The 12,797-nt window shown below is 47.3% G+C and overlaps 1 protein-coding gene across 11 annotated transcripts in view; it reads left to right on the forward strand.

Annotated features, from left to right (window-relative positions):
• The window catches only part of MTMR3 (myotubularin related protein 3), an 87,103-nt gene extending 74,524 nt beyond the window's left edge, over window positions 1–12,579 (forward strand). For 5 of the 11 annotated variants that reach the window (XM_076353330.1, XM_076353331.1, XM_076353332.1 and 2 more), the window contains 4 exons: window positions 1,768–1,878; window positions 2,430–2,518; window positions 4,351–4,377; window positions 6,823–12,579. In XM_076353330.1, coding sequence (XP_076209445.1) covers window positions 1,768–1,878; window positions 2,430–2,518; window positions 4,351–4,377; window positions 6,823–6,994 — 399 coding nt within the window. In that variant the 3' untranslated portion in view covers window positions 6,995–12,579. The other 6 variants (XM_076353334.1, XM_076353339.1, XM_076353336.1 and 3 more) reach the window with 6 other exon arrangements.
• The last annotated feature ends 218 nt before the right edge of the window (window positions 12,580–12,797 follow it).

Here is a 12,797-nt window from a genome sequence, read left to right on the forward strand (position 1 = left end):
AGGTGTGATTCAAATACAGTATGCTAATTTCTGTAGTGATTAAATGATCTATGTAGCTGTGGTTGCAAAAGAAATTTTAAAGTCAGAAATGAAATAGGTGTAACTCCAAGTTCAAGATTTCAGTAGCCAGCAAATTTTCTATGTCTCTGTATGCCTTGGGTGGATTTTTAAGTTGCTTCTCCCCTACCTGTTTTTTACCTAATTTCTCCTCCTCTTTTGACTAATAAATAATAATAAAAAGTCGAAAGAAATACAGTCACTGGCCTTATACTGTTGTAGCACTGATTCAGAGAACGAGCAGGAATCCTGTTCTGTAGAGGCCTTCGAGCACAGAGCAGTTCTGCGGATTGCTGCAAAACTTGGTTTTTCAAAGGCCCAGTATTATTAGTTCGATAAAAGAAACGAAGAGGGGAGAGCTACTGGCGGAAGCCGGTAGGCACGGGAGGAGGAAAGGGGCACGAAGGGGAGGGTGAGGAGATGCAGAATCCCTGAAACAGAGTTTGTATCTTCCTGTGGGTTTGAACACCGGGCAGGGCGTTGGCCTCCAGTTCCTGAGGTTGACATAGCACCCATCGAAAAATGTCCTTTTCCTACGTGCACGTTGTAATGTGTTTCATATGCCTGTGAAACTGGGGGGAAAAAACCTATTTACAAGCGGTTTCCAACTTCTGTTTGTTTAATTTAATACTGTTTAGAAGTGGCAGAGGTGCTGGATAGTCCCAGGTACATTTGTTGCGAAAAATACTCGGAGCCTTCTTGGCTATTCACATTGGAGGTGAGAGCAGAGAGTGCTCCTTTTGGGCACCCATTTCAGCTCGGTGTCATTTCAGTTGGGTGTGGCTTCTGTCACTGGCAAAAGCTTGGATTCCTTGGAGAAAGTTGGTGCTTTGGCTTAATTTATTATACTCCCATTTTTTAAGGGCCTTCACAAACTGCAGTGTAGGGCTGGATGTGAGAGCGCGCCGTCCTCTAGAAAATTCGCCATTTTTCAGAATCTGATCTCTACCTTCTATTTGTGGCCTCAGCTTGAGAGTAACAGGTTTTCTTCTGGAGCTCCAGAGGCAAAGACGTTAAGTCAAGATTTCTTGCTAATTTTGATGTATTTTAAGGGCTGGCTGAGTTTTAAGTCAGTTAAAATACAACTCTGCCTGGCTAGACTATATTAAGGAAGCATTATTCCCCAAACCCCTATATATGGAATATATATGGCTCAAATTCTGAGTTTCCCATGTGTGATTTGGCTTGTATTTCCCAGAATTTTTGCCGACAAAAGGATATATGTATTAATAGGATTAGTTTTGAAAGTGAAACAGCCTTGGAAAGGAAATGCGACCGTGAAATTGGAGCCACAGATAGCAACTTTTTTGGTTAATCACCCAAAGCGTTGCCAGAACTTTGTGCTAACACAGCAGAAAACAGATTTTAAATCCATTCTACCTCACACCATCCTGTCATCAGAGGGTCAAAAACTGACCTGTTGGGTTTTTTTTTGCATGGTTTTTTGGTTTTTTGCCATTCACCACTGCACAAACTGCTTCAACGTGTGGCATTTATAGTCCCATCCGAAAAGGTACTCTTGCCTTTGCTGCCACGTGTGCACTGTAGGTAGGTGACAGGTTAGGACATTCGCCCTTCCAGTGCAGACATAGCCTGCTCTTTCTTAGCAGGAGGTGGCCTTTTCGCTCCTCCCCACGACTGTCCGGTTTTTATTTGTATGGAAGTAGGAATATGGGAAGGTTCTGTTCAGCTGTGTTTGTTTGCCAACAGACTTCTATACCCGACTCGGAAAGCAATCTGGATCAGAACTGCTTGTCTCGCTGCAGCACAGAGATTTTCTCTGAAGCCAGCTGGGAACAGGTGGATAAACAGGACACAGAGGTACAGACTAAATCCCTGTAAAAATCCCTGTGTAAATCACTCATTCTTCTGGTAGGATGGGATATTCATAATTCAAATTATCCTACAGCCTTTGGTCGTGTGCCGCTTCTTGTGAACTACCTTCCTTGCGTTTCACTTGTCTCTCATACTTTAAATATCAGTACCTGTGCCTATGAGCCCTCTGCTTGCTGTCTGTGTATGAACTCTTTGAGAAGCTGTGGAAGGGATGGTTAGCTAAAGGAGACTTAGGTGGACACATGCTTGGTGAATATTCTTGGCCTGGATACTTTTAAAGCAGAGGAAAAAAAAACAGGGAACTGGACTTTATAACTTAATTTCTGTTTGTCTGAGGGGAACTTCGTGTATCTGTTCTCAAAGGGAAGGTTTCTGTCGTCTGTCTTCAGTTGTTGCAAACACCGACTTTGTGCTCTTAAAATAGAACAACCGCTTCCCTTGTGGTGCTTTGCTTTGAATTTGTGAGTGCAAACGAGATGGGTTTGTTTCTAATTAATTGCCCTCTCCTTGACAAATTTGGCTTTTATTTCTCCCAGGTGACACGATGGCTTCCAGACCACCTCGCTGCACACTGCTACGGCTGTGACAGTGCGTTCTGGCTTGCCAGTAGGAAGCACCACTGCAGGTAACCTGTGCCTCGACAGAGGATAGGAGGGGGGGAGGCACGGTCACGGCTTGAATTGTTCCCTCTCCTGTTAAACCAGGAAAGGGTTTTCTTTTGACACGTAGTTCCTTTCTCGAGGACGGATGTCAGACTAAGTGTTTTAGAGTAGGACTGTGCAGGCTCCTGAAGGAACAGAGAGCTTTGGAAGAACGGAACAGTTTCTCCTGTTCAGTTCCAGTTCATGCAGAGTATATATTTAAAAAGCCAGATTTGGTATCTGCTCCACCCCACCCTAAACAGATCCCGCCTTTTTCCTTCAAAGTGGATTTGGAGGCAGCTGGCTGTTTAGCTTTTAAAGAGGGTGTAAATAATAAAAAATGCTGGTTTGTTGCCTTTGCATTCAGTAATTCAGTGCTGCAACTATATGAATACCATCTTCTTCCCATTACTGGTTGTAAACCTGCTCCTTTCCTTCTCTGACCATTCTTCCCTTTTCATTAAATCGCTCTTGTAAGAGAGTCTGAAAAGGACACCTATGTGAAATAAGTTTTCTGGATTATTCTTTGCCAGACATGCTGCCAGCAGAGGCTACAACAGCTAATGCAGGCAGCAGGGACTTAATGGAGAGCAGGTGGCAGAGGCCTTTTGGTTAGACCATGCTCCAGTTACAGACAGAGAATCTCAGATTTCCAAGTTCTGTTTCAAATAAATCCCTTTTCCTGACTTCTGGCCGTGAGAAAACGATTACAAGAACCGTCATTTAAACAAATGGCAGTTACCACATTTTGATGTTTTGCTGCTTTTTGAAGTTGCAGAGAATTATAAACATCTTTCTTGGTTTGTGTCCATTTTGTATTTTGCTCCACTTAGTCTTCTTGTAAAGATCATAGAATCATTAAGGTTGGAAAAGACCTCTAAGATCATCGAGTCCAACCGTCAGCCCAACACCACCACCCACTAAACCATGTCCCTAAGCGCCTCATCTACACGTCTTTTAAATACCTCCAGGGATGGGGACTCAACCACTTCCCTGGGCAGCCTGTTCCAGTGTTTCACCACTCTTTCAGTAAAGACATTTTTCCTCATGTCCAATCTAAACCTCCCCTGGCGCAACCTGAGGCCGTTTCCTCTTGTCCTATCGCTTTGTTTATCACCATAAACAAACCCAGGGAAGAATGAGTAGAAGTTGAACAGCTTTGACTTTTTTTTCACGTCCACTGTGTTTGTGCAAATTTATGTCTTAAGGCTTCAGATGAAAAATACAATTACTAAGCATACAGTTGTACACATCTGAAGGGTTTTATAAGAGTTAAAATGGTGTTCTCCTTTGTCCTCCCAGCGGTATCTGTTGTCGAGTGTACCCATTCAGCACTGCCTCCCTGCTTCCCTGCTTCCCTAGGCTGACATTGGCACCTACATTTCAGTTTCCTAGGCCTGGGCTCTGGAGAACTCCTGGCGCGTGCATATGCACTGGACAACCCCAACACCACGAGGAGTTAAAATTGACTCGGGGTTTCAAGTTTGGTTGCAAATTTCCCTTTAGTGTCTCTCTTTCTTCAGCTTTCAAATGTCTAACCTGGGTGGACCAGGCTGACCACGTAAGCTCTGGCTGTTTATGGTAGAGACCAAAAAGGAATGGCAACCAGCGAGAAAACCAAGCATTTCCATAGTACACGTTTTCAAAAACCCAGTGATCAGTGGCAGTCTGCTCAGCATCTTACCTGAGAGTGAAAATGAGCTGGAACCTGTACACTGGAAGGCCTTGAGCGGGATAAAAATACCCAGCTTCCTTCATTGCCGCTATTTGCTTCCTTTGCTCGTTCCCCTCTGAGCTCTTTCTCCCCTCCTTGCAGGGACATTGAACGTGTTGGTCAAATCTGGTGAGCATTTACAACAGCCTCTGTCTGTTGTCTGTCTGCGTTTTCTTGGTAACTTCTCCAAACTAACACGGTCTAGTCCCCCTCTTTGTTTTTCACTTGCCTAGAAGTCGCCAGAAATAAGTTGCGGGTGGCTAGCGCAATCTGTTGGATGTTTAGATCCGTACGAACAGGCTTCTCTCTTCACAGAAAGGCATTTAGGACTTGGCTTTTGGTAGCTTAAACGGGGATGTGGATCACACTAACACTCACCATCAGTAAATTGTGTGTTTGAGTAACAGAGAATGCTTCACTTCTAACTGAGAAGAGACTGTCCTTCAAGATTAGCCGTATGCGTTTATTTTTTATTTTCCTCTTTTGCCTTATTTTTGGGAGACGTCCACGTGTTACCAGACAATTCTAGTATCGCTGTGCAGTGTGTTGACAAAGAACTGCCACTTATTTTAGAAGGAGTGAAAATACTGTGGCAGTGACAGGTAATGCAAAGCTGGTGGAGGGTTAGTATCCCCCCAAAATGGATAAACATCCATGATTTAGTAAGGAGAGGAGGTGCCCGTAGCATGATTTTAAGTCCCCGTTCCTCAGAGGAGCGAGATCGCTTTTCCAGCGTGTTTTTTAACCTCTCTTTAATCTCTCAAGCGAAGCAGAGGACCACCAGGATAGAAAGAATGAGTTGTTCAGAGCTTTCCAAAGCTCGGGGGAGAACAGTTACAGAACACTATTATCTATCACAGAAGGATAAATGAACAAAAAAACCCCAAGCATATGCGAGGAAGCTGGTGAGCTACAACAAACAGATATTTGTTTTAACCCCTCTGGTTCTTTTTTGACCTCATCCATCAACAGCGAGCTTCTGCTGGATAATCGGTCTTTGAGCAGCAGAGATGTGGGTTGTCGGAACTGCTTTTCTGCAGGGTGTTTCTGTATAACACCTGACGGGACTGTTTTTACTCCTGCTGCTTTTTCTGATAGTAATTTCTAACAGGGTCCTTAAGAAGACTTCAAAACCACTGCAGAAAGGCTAGCCGTCGTCAGCCTCCTAGCGCTAGGGTTACAGCTTTGAGACCAGGAGCCGCTGTGCGGAGCTGAGAAAATGAGCCCATTGGAGTGAGAAATGGGATTTCTCTGCTGACTCTTTCCCCATCAGTGACCAGCATCTGGAAATCTTCTCTCTTGGCAAGGAAGGATTAATGAAAGCTGCCGGGTGTAGGCAGAATTCTCTGTCGGTCTCTTGGCAGCAGCAAATCTTTTCTAGCGCAAAACAATAACGGCACAAAATCCCGATGCCAAAGAGTTAATGAAAAGGGCATCGGGCATGGAGGTGAACTTGCAAAATTCAGGTCCCTGGAGTGCTGTTCTGAACTCCTTATAAGAATTGATGGGTTTGGAGGACGGGGCACACCAGGCTAGCTTGAGCAGCAGCAGGTTTTGAGGGGGGGGCTGCGAGAAGAGAAGGTAATTATTTTCAGGATTTAAATTTTATCCCTGCCTCCTGTGAGGTGCATGCGCCAGCGTGCCTCCACCAGCTGACATCTGACAAGAATGCGTATGCGACTGCTCACCCTGCCGCAGCGTTACTGCCGTTTCTGAGCATGAAATACCTGGCTGCCTGTCTCATGGCTTTGCATGATCCTTGTTGACTCAGTTTACTTTACGCAGAAGTGTGGGACTGCCGGGAACGCCGCAAAAGGGACCGCGCTGTTGGGGCAACGGGAGGATTGCATCAACCAAAACTGGTTTTAATTTTTTTTCATCTGTCCCATGCTTAAACTTTGCAGTAGTGCACTTGAAAGGAACAGAAGAAAATGCCTCTGTGCTAGTACTTACCAGCACAGGCTTTTCTTTAGAAGAGTAAAGGAGCAGAGACTCTTACCTCCTCCCAGGACTGCAGTGTCCAATCTGCTTCTAACACCGGGCCGGATCAGTGATGTGAGCAGGGGCCAGGACACCACGTTCCCCACACCCTTATGGAGAAAGGCCCCTTGTTTGCTCTCCCTTAGCCCCTCTCTTAGCCGTGTGTCCCCAAGGTAGCAGCGACAGCGATGAACAGCGCCGTGCCCGAGCTCCTCTGCAGCACGTGGGAGAGAGCTTGCCCCTCTTTCACGGAGGGGCAAGATCCCTGCGGTTTGTCACGAGACGGTGTTGTGCAGAAGAGCCGTCACTGTAGAGACGCGTAGTGGGCTGTAATTCTGTACTGCAGTTTGCTTTGTGCTCCTTTCTGGTGTCCGTTCCCTACAGCGCTGCTTCCGCTGTAGAAGCGAGTAGCGTGGGGTGCAGATGTTGGACGGTTGTCTTTGCACGCATCCTGGTGCTTCAGGAGGAGCAACTGCAGGCTCCAGGGCTGACCCCGTCACAAGACTGTGACTAGTATAATTTTAGAACTCGGGTAACTTTGTCAAACTGCTTCTAATCTTTTCTTTTCCATTTCTCCTCTGTTCCTGATGCAAGGAATTGTGGAAATGTGTTCTGCTCCAGTTGCTGTAACCAGAAGGTGCCCGTTCCCAGTCAGCAGCTCTTTGAACCCAGCAGAGTCTGCAAATCATGCTACAGCAGCTTGCACCCCAGCAGTTCCAGCCTCGATCTCGAACTGGATAAACCCATCGCTGCCACGTCAAATTAAAGTCCCAGCCTCGAAGCTGCGGGGGAGCAGCCGTGCCGACTCTTCTCCAGCGGACGCGCAGATTCTCGGTGGGCTGAGGCTGGGAGGATGCGGGAGCCATGCACTTTGGAGGTTGGGGCGTGGAACACTGCTCGGCGGGACAGACCTCGAGGACGTACCGCTGGATTGTGGGATTCTCCTTTTCCAGCTATTCCCCCTTTCCTTTCTGTCCTATCTGTGTGTATGTGTCTACGCGTGTGCGTGTATATATAATAATATATATATGTTTGTTTGCTGGAAGATTGTGGAAGTGGGAAGGCAGCTGGTGCCAGAGCCGGATTTCCCTTTTGTATTTAACTGCCCCGCTGCTGAGCTGTGTTGCAGACAGACGATGGATGTTGTGGAGGAAAGGAGAAGAGGGGAATCGGTCCAGCCAGTGTGCAAAGTGTGAATACCTGTAGCGTCAGTGCTAGCGCTTTCAATCACTCCTGTTACTTCCAAACAAGAAACTGCTGTTTGGGAACCTGTTGCTGCTAGAAGAAATGGGAATCTCTTTCCCAAGAGAGCACTCTCCCTCTCTGTTCTTAGAGCGGGCTTAGTTATCCTCGCTGCGTGAAGGGGGAATCAGTCACGGATTTCCATACTCAGCGGCTCTCTACTTGCACACACAATCGATGTGTTTTGTTGCCGTCGGCCCTGCGGCACCCTGTCGCTGTGGCTCGGGGTGGAAACACCTGGACGGCGCTGGCTAAGGAAAGCGTGTGCTTGTTTGCGAGAGGTGAGAAGGGGATTGAACAGGCTGCCGAGCTGAGATGGGTTTTACACTGGCGCCTCTCTCTGAAGTTCTGTAAATGCAATTCATTATTTAAAACCGAGTGGGAAAGTAGGCGGCCTTCGACTTCTGTCCTTGCCCCATCTGTAGGATGGTTTACTCGATGCGAAGCTACTTTTGGAGCAGAGCACTTGTCATGGTTCGTACAAACAGGCCGTCGTGCTGTTGTTCATACTCGCACTTTAATGAGACTGTCCAAACCAACGAAAGAGCGACTGTGATACGCTGGTGTTTTCGCTGGGCTCGGTCCGTGAGGAGTGCGCTGGTGCTTGTAATACTCCTGGGATGCCTCCTCCTTTCTCAGTCTGTATTCCGTATGCTCCAGATAGGAAAAACCTGCCTGAGGATTATATAAACACCTGAAACACATCATAGATTCCCCTTCTTCCTTCTGTCCCGATCTGAGTCGCTTTTAAAGTCACCTCATTAAAGTGTGAATCTCCCGAATATATGTTTTTAAATGAGCGCTAGGTACTCCTCCCCTTTTCCTTTCCATAGAGCCTGCTTAGTGCAATTTGGCAAGGAAGAAATGTAGATCCTGCTTCACAATCCGTTGCCTAGACAAAGTTACAACTTCTCTCGTGATATTCCCAAGAACAAAAAATCCTGCTGGAGTATTTTAGATACAAAAAGCTCAAAATCGAAGAGACCTTGGGAAAGGAGTGCTTCCCTTCCCTGGAACGTCAGAATCGCGTAATCCAAAGAGAGTATCGCACAGAGAAAACCATCTCAGAATATTTGTTAGGTCTGATGGGGAAAAGAAACGTCAAGGTATTTTATTTTTGACTTTGGACTCCCCACGCCCTTTGCAAGGACCATTATGCTGCCGTGGCGTAAGCCGAAGGTTCACGAGACAAAGGTGAATGTCCGGGAGGCCGGTTTAGCACAGCAGCCCGTGTCCTTACGGGAAGGGGGTCTGGTAACGAAGCGTCTCGGGATCTGCCCTGGTACAGGTTTTGAAACGTCCTTCAAACCGTCAGGAGGGAAGAGCAGAAAAAAAGACGGGTTCTCCGGTCGAGTTGCATCTAGGAGTATTCCTTCCTAAACCAGCGCCGCGAGTGTCTGGCACAGAACTGCAGGCGTTGCTGTTCCGTGCGATGTTCCGTGCGAAGCAGAGACAGCTGGAGCAGGAAAAGGATGATACGGGGCTCCCGTCTGGCTCCTCCGCGGAGGGGGCGATCGGAGGGTTGACTCTAGGGGACGTGGTGTAGTTCTGCACACTAACATTGTGTGGGTTTGTGGTGCAAAGAGACAGTCAAAAATAAGCCTAAGATTCTGCAGTTCCTAATGACAGGTGCCAAGAGGTTATGATACGGGTTTTGGGGGTCTGCGATGTACAGTGTGAATAAATGCTTGCAGCTCTTAGTCTTTTTTTGATCGACGAAGCACTTTTTTTATTAATATTATTTTTCTTTGTATGTAAAGGAGGAACCAGTATCTCTCCATAGCTGTATATATAACCCTTCTCTCCTAAAGAGAGTAAAGTGCTCCTATATTTTTCATTTTTGTCAAAGCGAGAAGTAAATACTTTAGAATTGTTAAATATATAAATAAAAGTGAATAAAGTTTAGACTTTTTGCATGGGAGCATTTGCTAACACACTTTCTAATTTTTTTTATTTTTCTTTCCTGTCCTTCGTAGGGGATACATTTGAGGTTCAGCAGAAACACCAAGGCCTTTGAACAAGGAGGCTGCAGCAGGCCTCCTCTTGCTTTCTTTTCCACTGTGTGTCTTTGCAAGGAACAACAAACTGTTGCTCCTAAACTTAGAAGTAAAATATTAAGCTTGGTTTTCCTGGTGCAGAGAGTCCCGGGGAGGGGGAAAAGACGCAAACCGCGTGCACCACCGGGTACCGTCAGTACCGCCGGCACGGGTTTCTGAGGCCGGAGAGCTCTGGAAGAGTCTCGTCTTCCTCGGTACCTCGTTTTTCTTTTTCCCCTTAACCGACCATCGTATTTCAAAGCGTTGATCCGATGATGTCAGCCCAAATGGAGGAGCAGCCCAGGCCGCCAGGGAATTCACCCTGCTTTCAGTGACGTTTGGAAAGGGAAGCTCGACGTCTCCCTTCCCCTGCAGCGAGCAAGCGCCGGCACTCGCCGCAGCGGCAGCGTGGTGGGGAGATCAGAGCTCGGTTCTCATTTGCACACTTTCTGCCTTATTCTCGATGCTGGATGGTGGAGCCGTGGCTCTTTGGGAACAAACCAAACTCACTCAGGTTTAATATCTTTTAATCTTTTCCCAGAAGGTGGAAAACTCAACTGCTGTTTGTCCTGCAAAAGTCTCCTGCGCAAGAGTCCGATTGTTCTCATTTTCCTAGGACTGCTTGCTCGTTACAGCCGCTTGGCTGCGTGCACTCCCGTCACATAAGCTCATACTCCGTCAGTTATTTCTTTTCTTACATATTTGAAGTCGAGAGAGAGGATTTGCCCTGAATTCTCAGGGGGACTGAAGAGCTCCTTGAGCAACTGTGAGTTATTTTGGGACAGGCCCGTTCTAATCACAAGACGTGCACAATTGCTTTCTAATCTCATGGTATTTATTTAATCAAATAAAACTGCAGATTCTGGGCGGAGCCGTGATCGCAGCTGGTGGTAGTACTTACAGCTTCAAGAATAAAAAAAGAAAAGCATATATAATGTTTTGCACTATTAAGAACATGCAAAGGAACAGCAGGTCTTCGATTACACACCAGAATTTGATTTTATGTAGCTCCTTTCATACTTGAGTCACTTCTAAGTGCTTTTTCAGTAAGTCATTATGCTGTAGCGCGGCGGCTGTGCGCACCGGTACTCCCAGCCCCGGACACCGCACTGCTTGGATGTTCTCTGCTTTGGAAACGCTGCGCGAAACCCCGCGGGTCTCCTCTGCCGCTGTCGGAGGGAGTTGGAGAACTTCTTAACTTCCACGTAGCGTGAAGCCGTTATCGTGCAGAAGGGCTTCACGTCAGGGGTAGCAACAGCCTGGCAGCTCTGCTAGAGGAGCACGCAGCTGACGTCGTGCAGAAGCTCATTTCCTGGTGATCAATTCTTCCTAACGAACGTCCTTGCCTCTTTTCTTTTGTTACAGCTCTCGAACAGCACGAGAGCCTGGAAGGAGAGCAGTGCTACTCTCGCAATACGCAGCTTTAGTGCTGTCTTACATGCTGTAAAACAATCTCCTTAGGCAAAGGCGATTTGTACGGCTTACCGGGAGTCTCGCAAATGGTATTAGTGGCTGAGGAACATGACAATCTTTGAGAACTGGAGGCCCCTCTCGTCCCCAGGTAGGACAGCAGCAAGCCCAGCCTCTCCTTGCCGGTGGAGGTGGCACGAGTACTGCAGTCTGGTGGCACAGGGCTCGTTCAGCAGCAGTGGTCTTACAGGCTGGGCGGCAGTTAGTCGTTCACAGCTTAGTTGTACGGGTGAGGTGTGGCGGCAGCACGTAGGATGGAAAACCGAAGGCTCTTTGGTGGCGAAGGGGAAGAAGATTTCAGGAACCGCTCCCCTACCCAGGAAAGGCTGTCGGTGGGGGACGGGGCCCACGCTGGGAGAGGTTTTGAGCTGTTAGGAGGCTGCAAAGGGCAACAGCCGCGCGTGGGAAAGCTGAGCAGATTCGGAGCTCGTTTCACAGACGGGGCTGTGCAGCTTTTTTATGGTTAGTCTGTCATTGTCCCTCTACTAGATCCTGAATTAACTCAGCGCGAGGTTTTGAGAAAATGGCGTCCAGAGGCAGTTAGAAGACGTCGTTTTGCTGGGCTGTGCTGGAAGGAGGTGCTCGGACAGTGCCGAGGGAAGGCTAGCTCTCCGACGTTTGCTCAGGTGCAGGATCGGGATCAGGTTTTACGTAGTCCTTGGAGCTGCCCTCAGCTAGATTCCATCGCTGGCATCGCTCGGAACTGGCTCGTGAGTTCCGTGGAAGTACCTTTCTTGGTTACAAAGCAAAAGCAGCAGTTTAGGCTCTTCTTTTGCGTCGTGAGGAAGGTGAGCCACGCGGCCTCGGCCCGCGCTGCCAGGCACTGCGTTTGCTCCTGGTGGTTTTTTCTCTAAAGGAGGGCCCAGCGATTCTCCTGGGGGCGGCTCAGTACCTTCACAGACGGGCGCGTGCTGCTGGCAGGGCAGGGCAGGGCAGGGCTGAGGCGGCGGCCCAGGCCCAGCCCAGGCAGCGCCAAGTTCCCTTTTGAACAGTTCAGCTCAGTTTTTTTGTTAAAGAGGGAATCCACCAGCACTAGAGCAAGGATGCAGGAAGAGAAGCGTAACCTTCTCCTACAGCCACGCCCGTACAAGCGTTTGTCTGTCTCACTGTCCCTACGCCGTATAGACGTGCCATTTCCTGGGCAGGGGAATAACAGATTCCCATCCCTTCATTTTACACGCGTAATACAGGCGTCGGAGCTCGGATTGTTGCATTTCGGGATTTAAGATTACCATATTCTTCGGACTTTCAAATTTTTTAAATGCTGCTAAAGTTTTATCTTACTATTTAACAAATATGTTTTTTAAACCGATTTCCCGTAGTTATGTTATTAAATGATTTTTACCTTGCAGTGGCAACAGGTGATGCATTTGATTGTACATTTTTTTTTTTGGTGGAATTTGTATTAAAATGACATCTGAAGTCTTGATTAATTACTTCAAGAACATTAAATGTTTTAAAACATGCAAACCTATGAGAGCAGAGAGCTGTTTAGCAGCAGTATAAAGTGTTAGACCTTAGTGCTTATTTGTTTGTAACAGCATTTATTCTGCTGTAGCCTCAGAGTGAATATTTAGATCTTAATAAATTTGTCATTTTCCTACACCGTGACAATTTTACAGTCCCTTGTGTTTTCTGTATCGGTGCATCTGCAGGGCTCCCCGTTTGCGGGGCTTATTTTTAGGCAAATTACAGCTCGCGTATTAGGAACAAGTAATCCTGGTGCTCAAAAAACCGTGTAAAACACGTAGGATGAGGCGAGGCGAAATCCCAGGCCGGCAGTGAACATGGAAGGCACCGCTGCTTGCCAAAGCCCCGTGC

The sequence above is a fragment of the Aptenodytes patagonicus genome, chromosome 15 (genome assembly GCF_965638725.1).
Source record: "Aptenodytes patagonicus chromosome 15, bAptPat1.pri.cur, whole genome shotgun sequence".
NCBI classification, from domain to species: domain Eukaryota; kingdom Metazoa; phylum Chordata; class Aves; order Sphenisciformes; family Spheniscidae; genus Aptenodytes; species Aptenodytes patagonicus.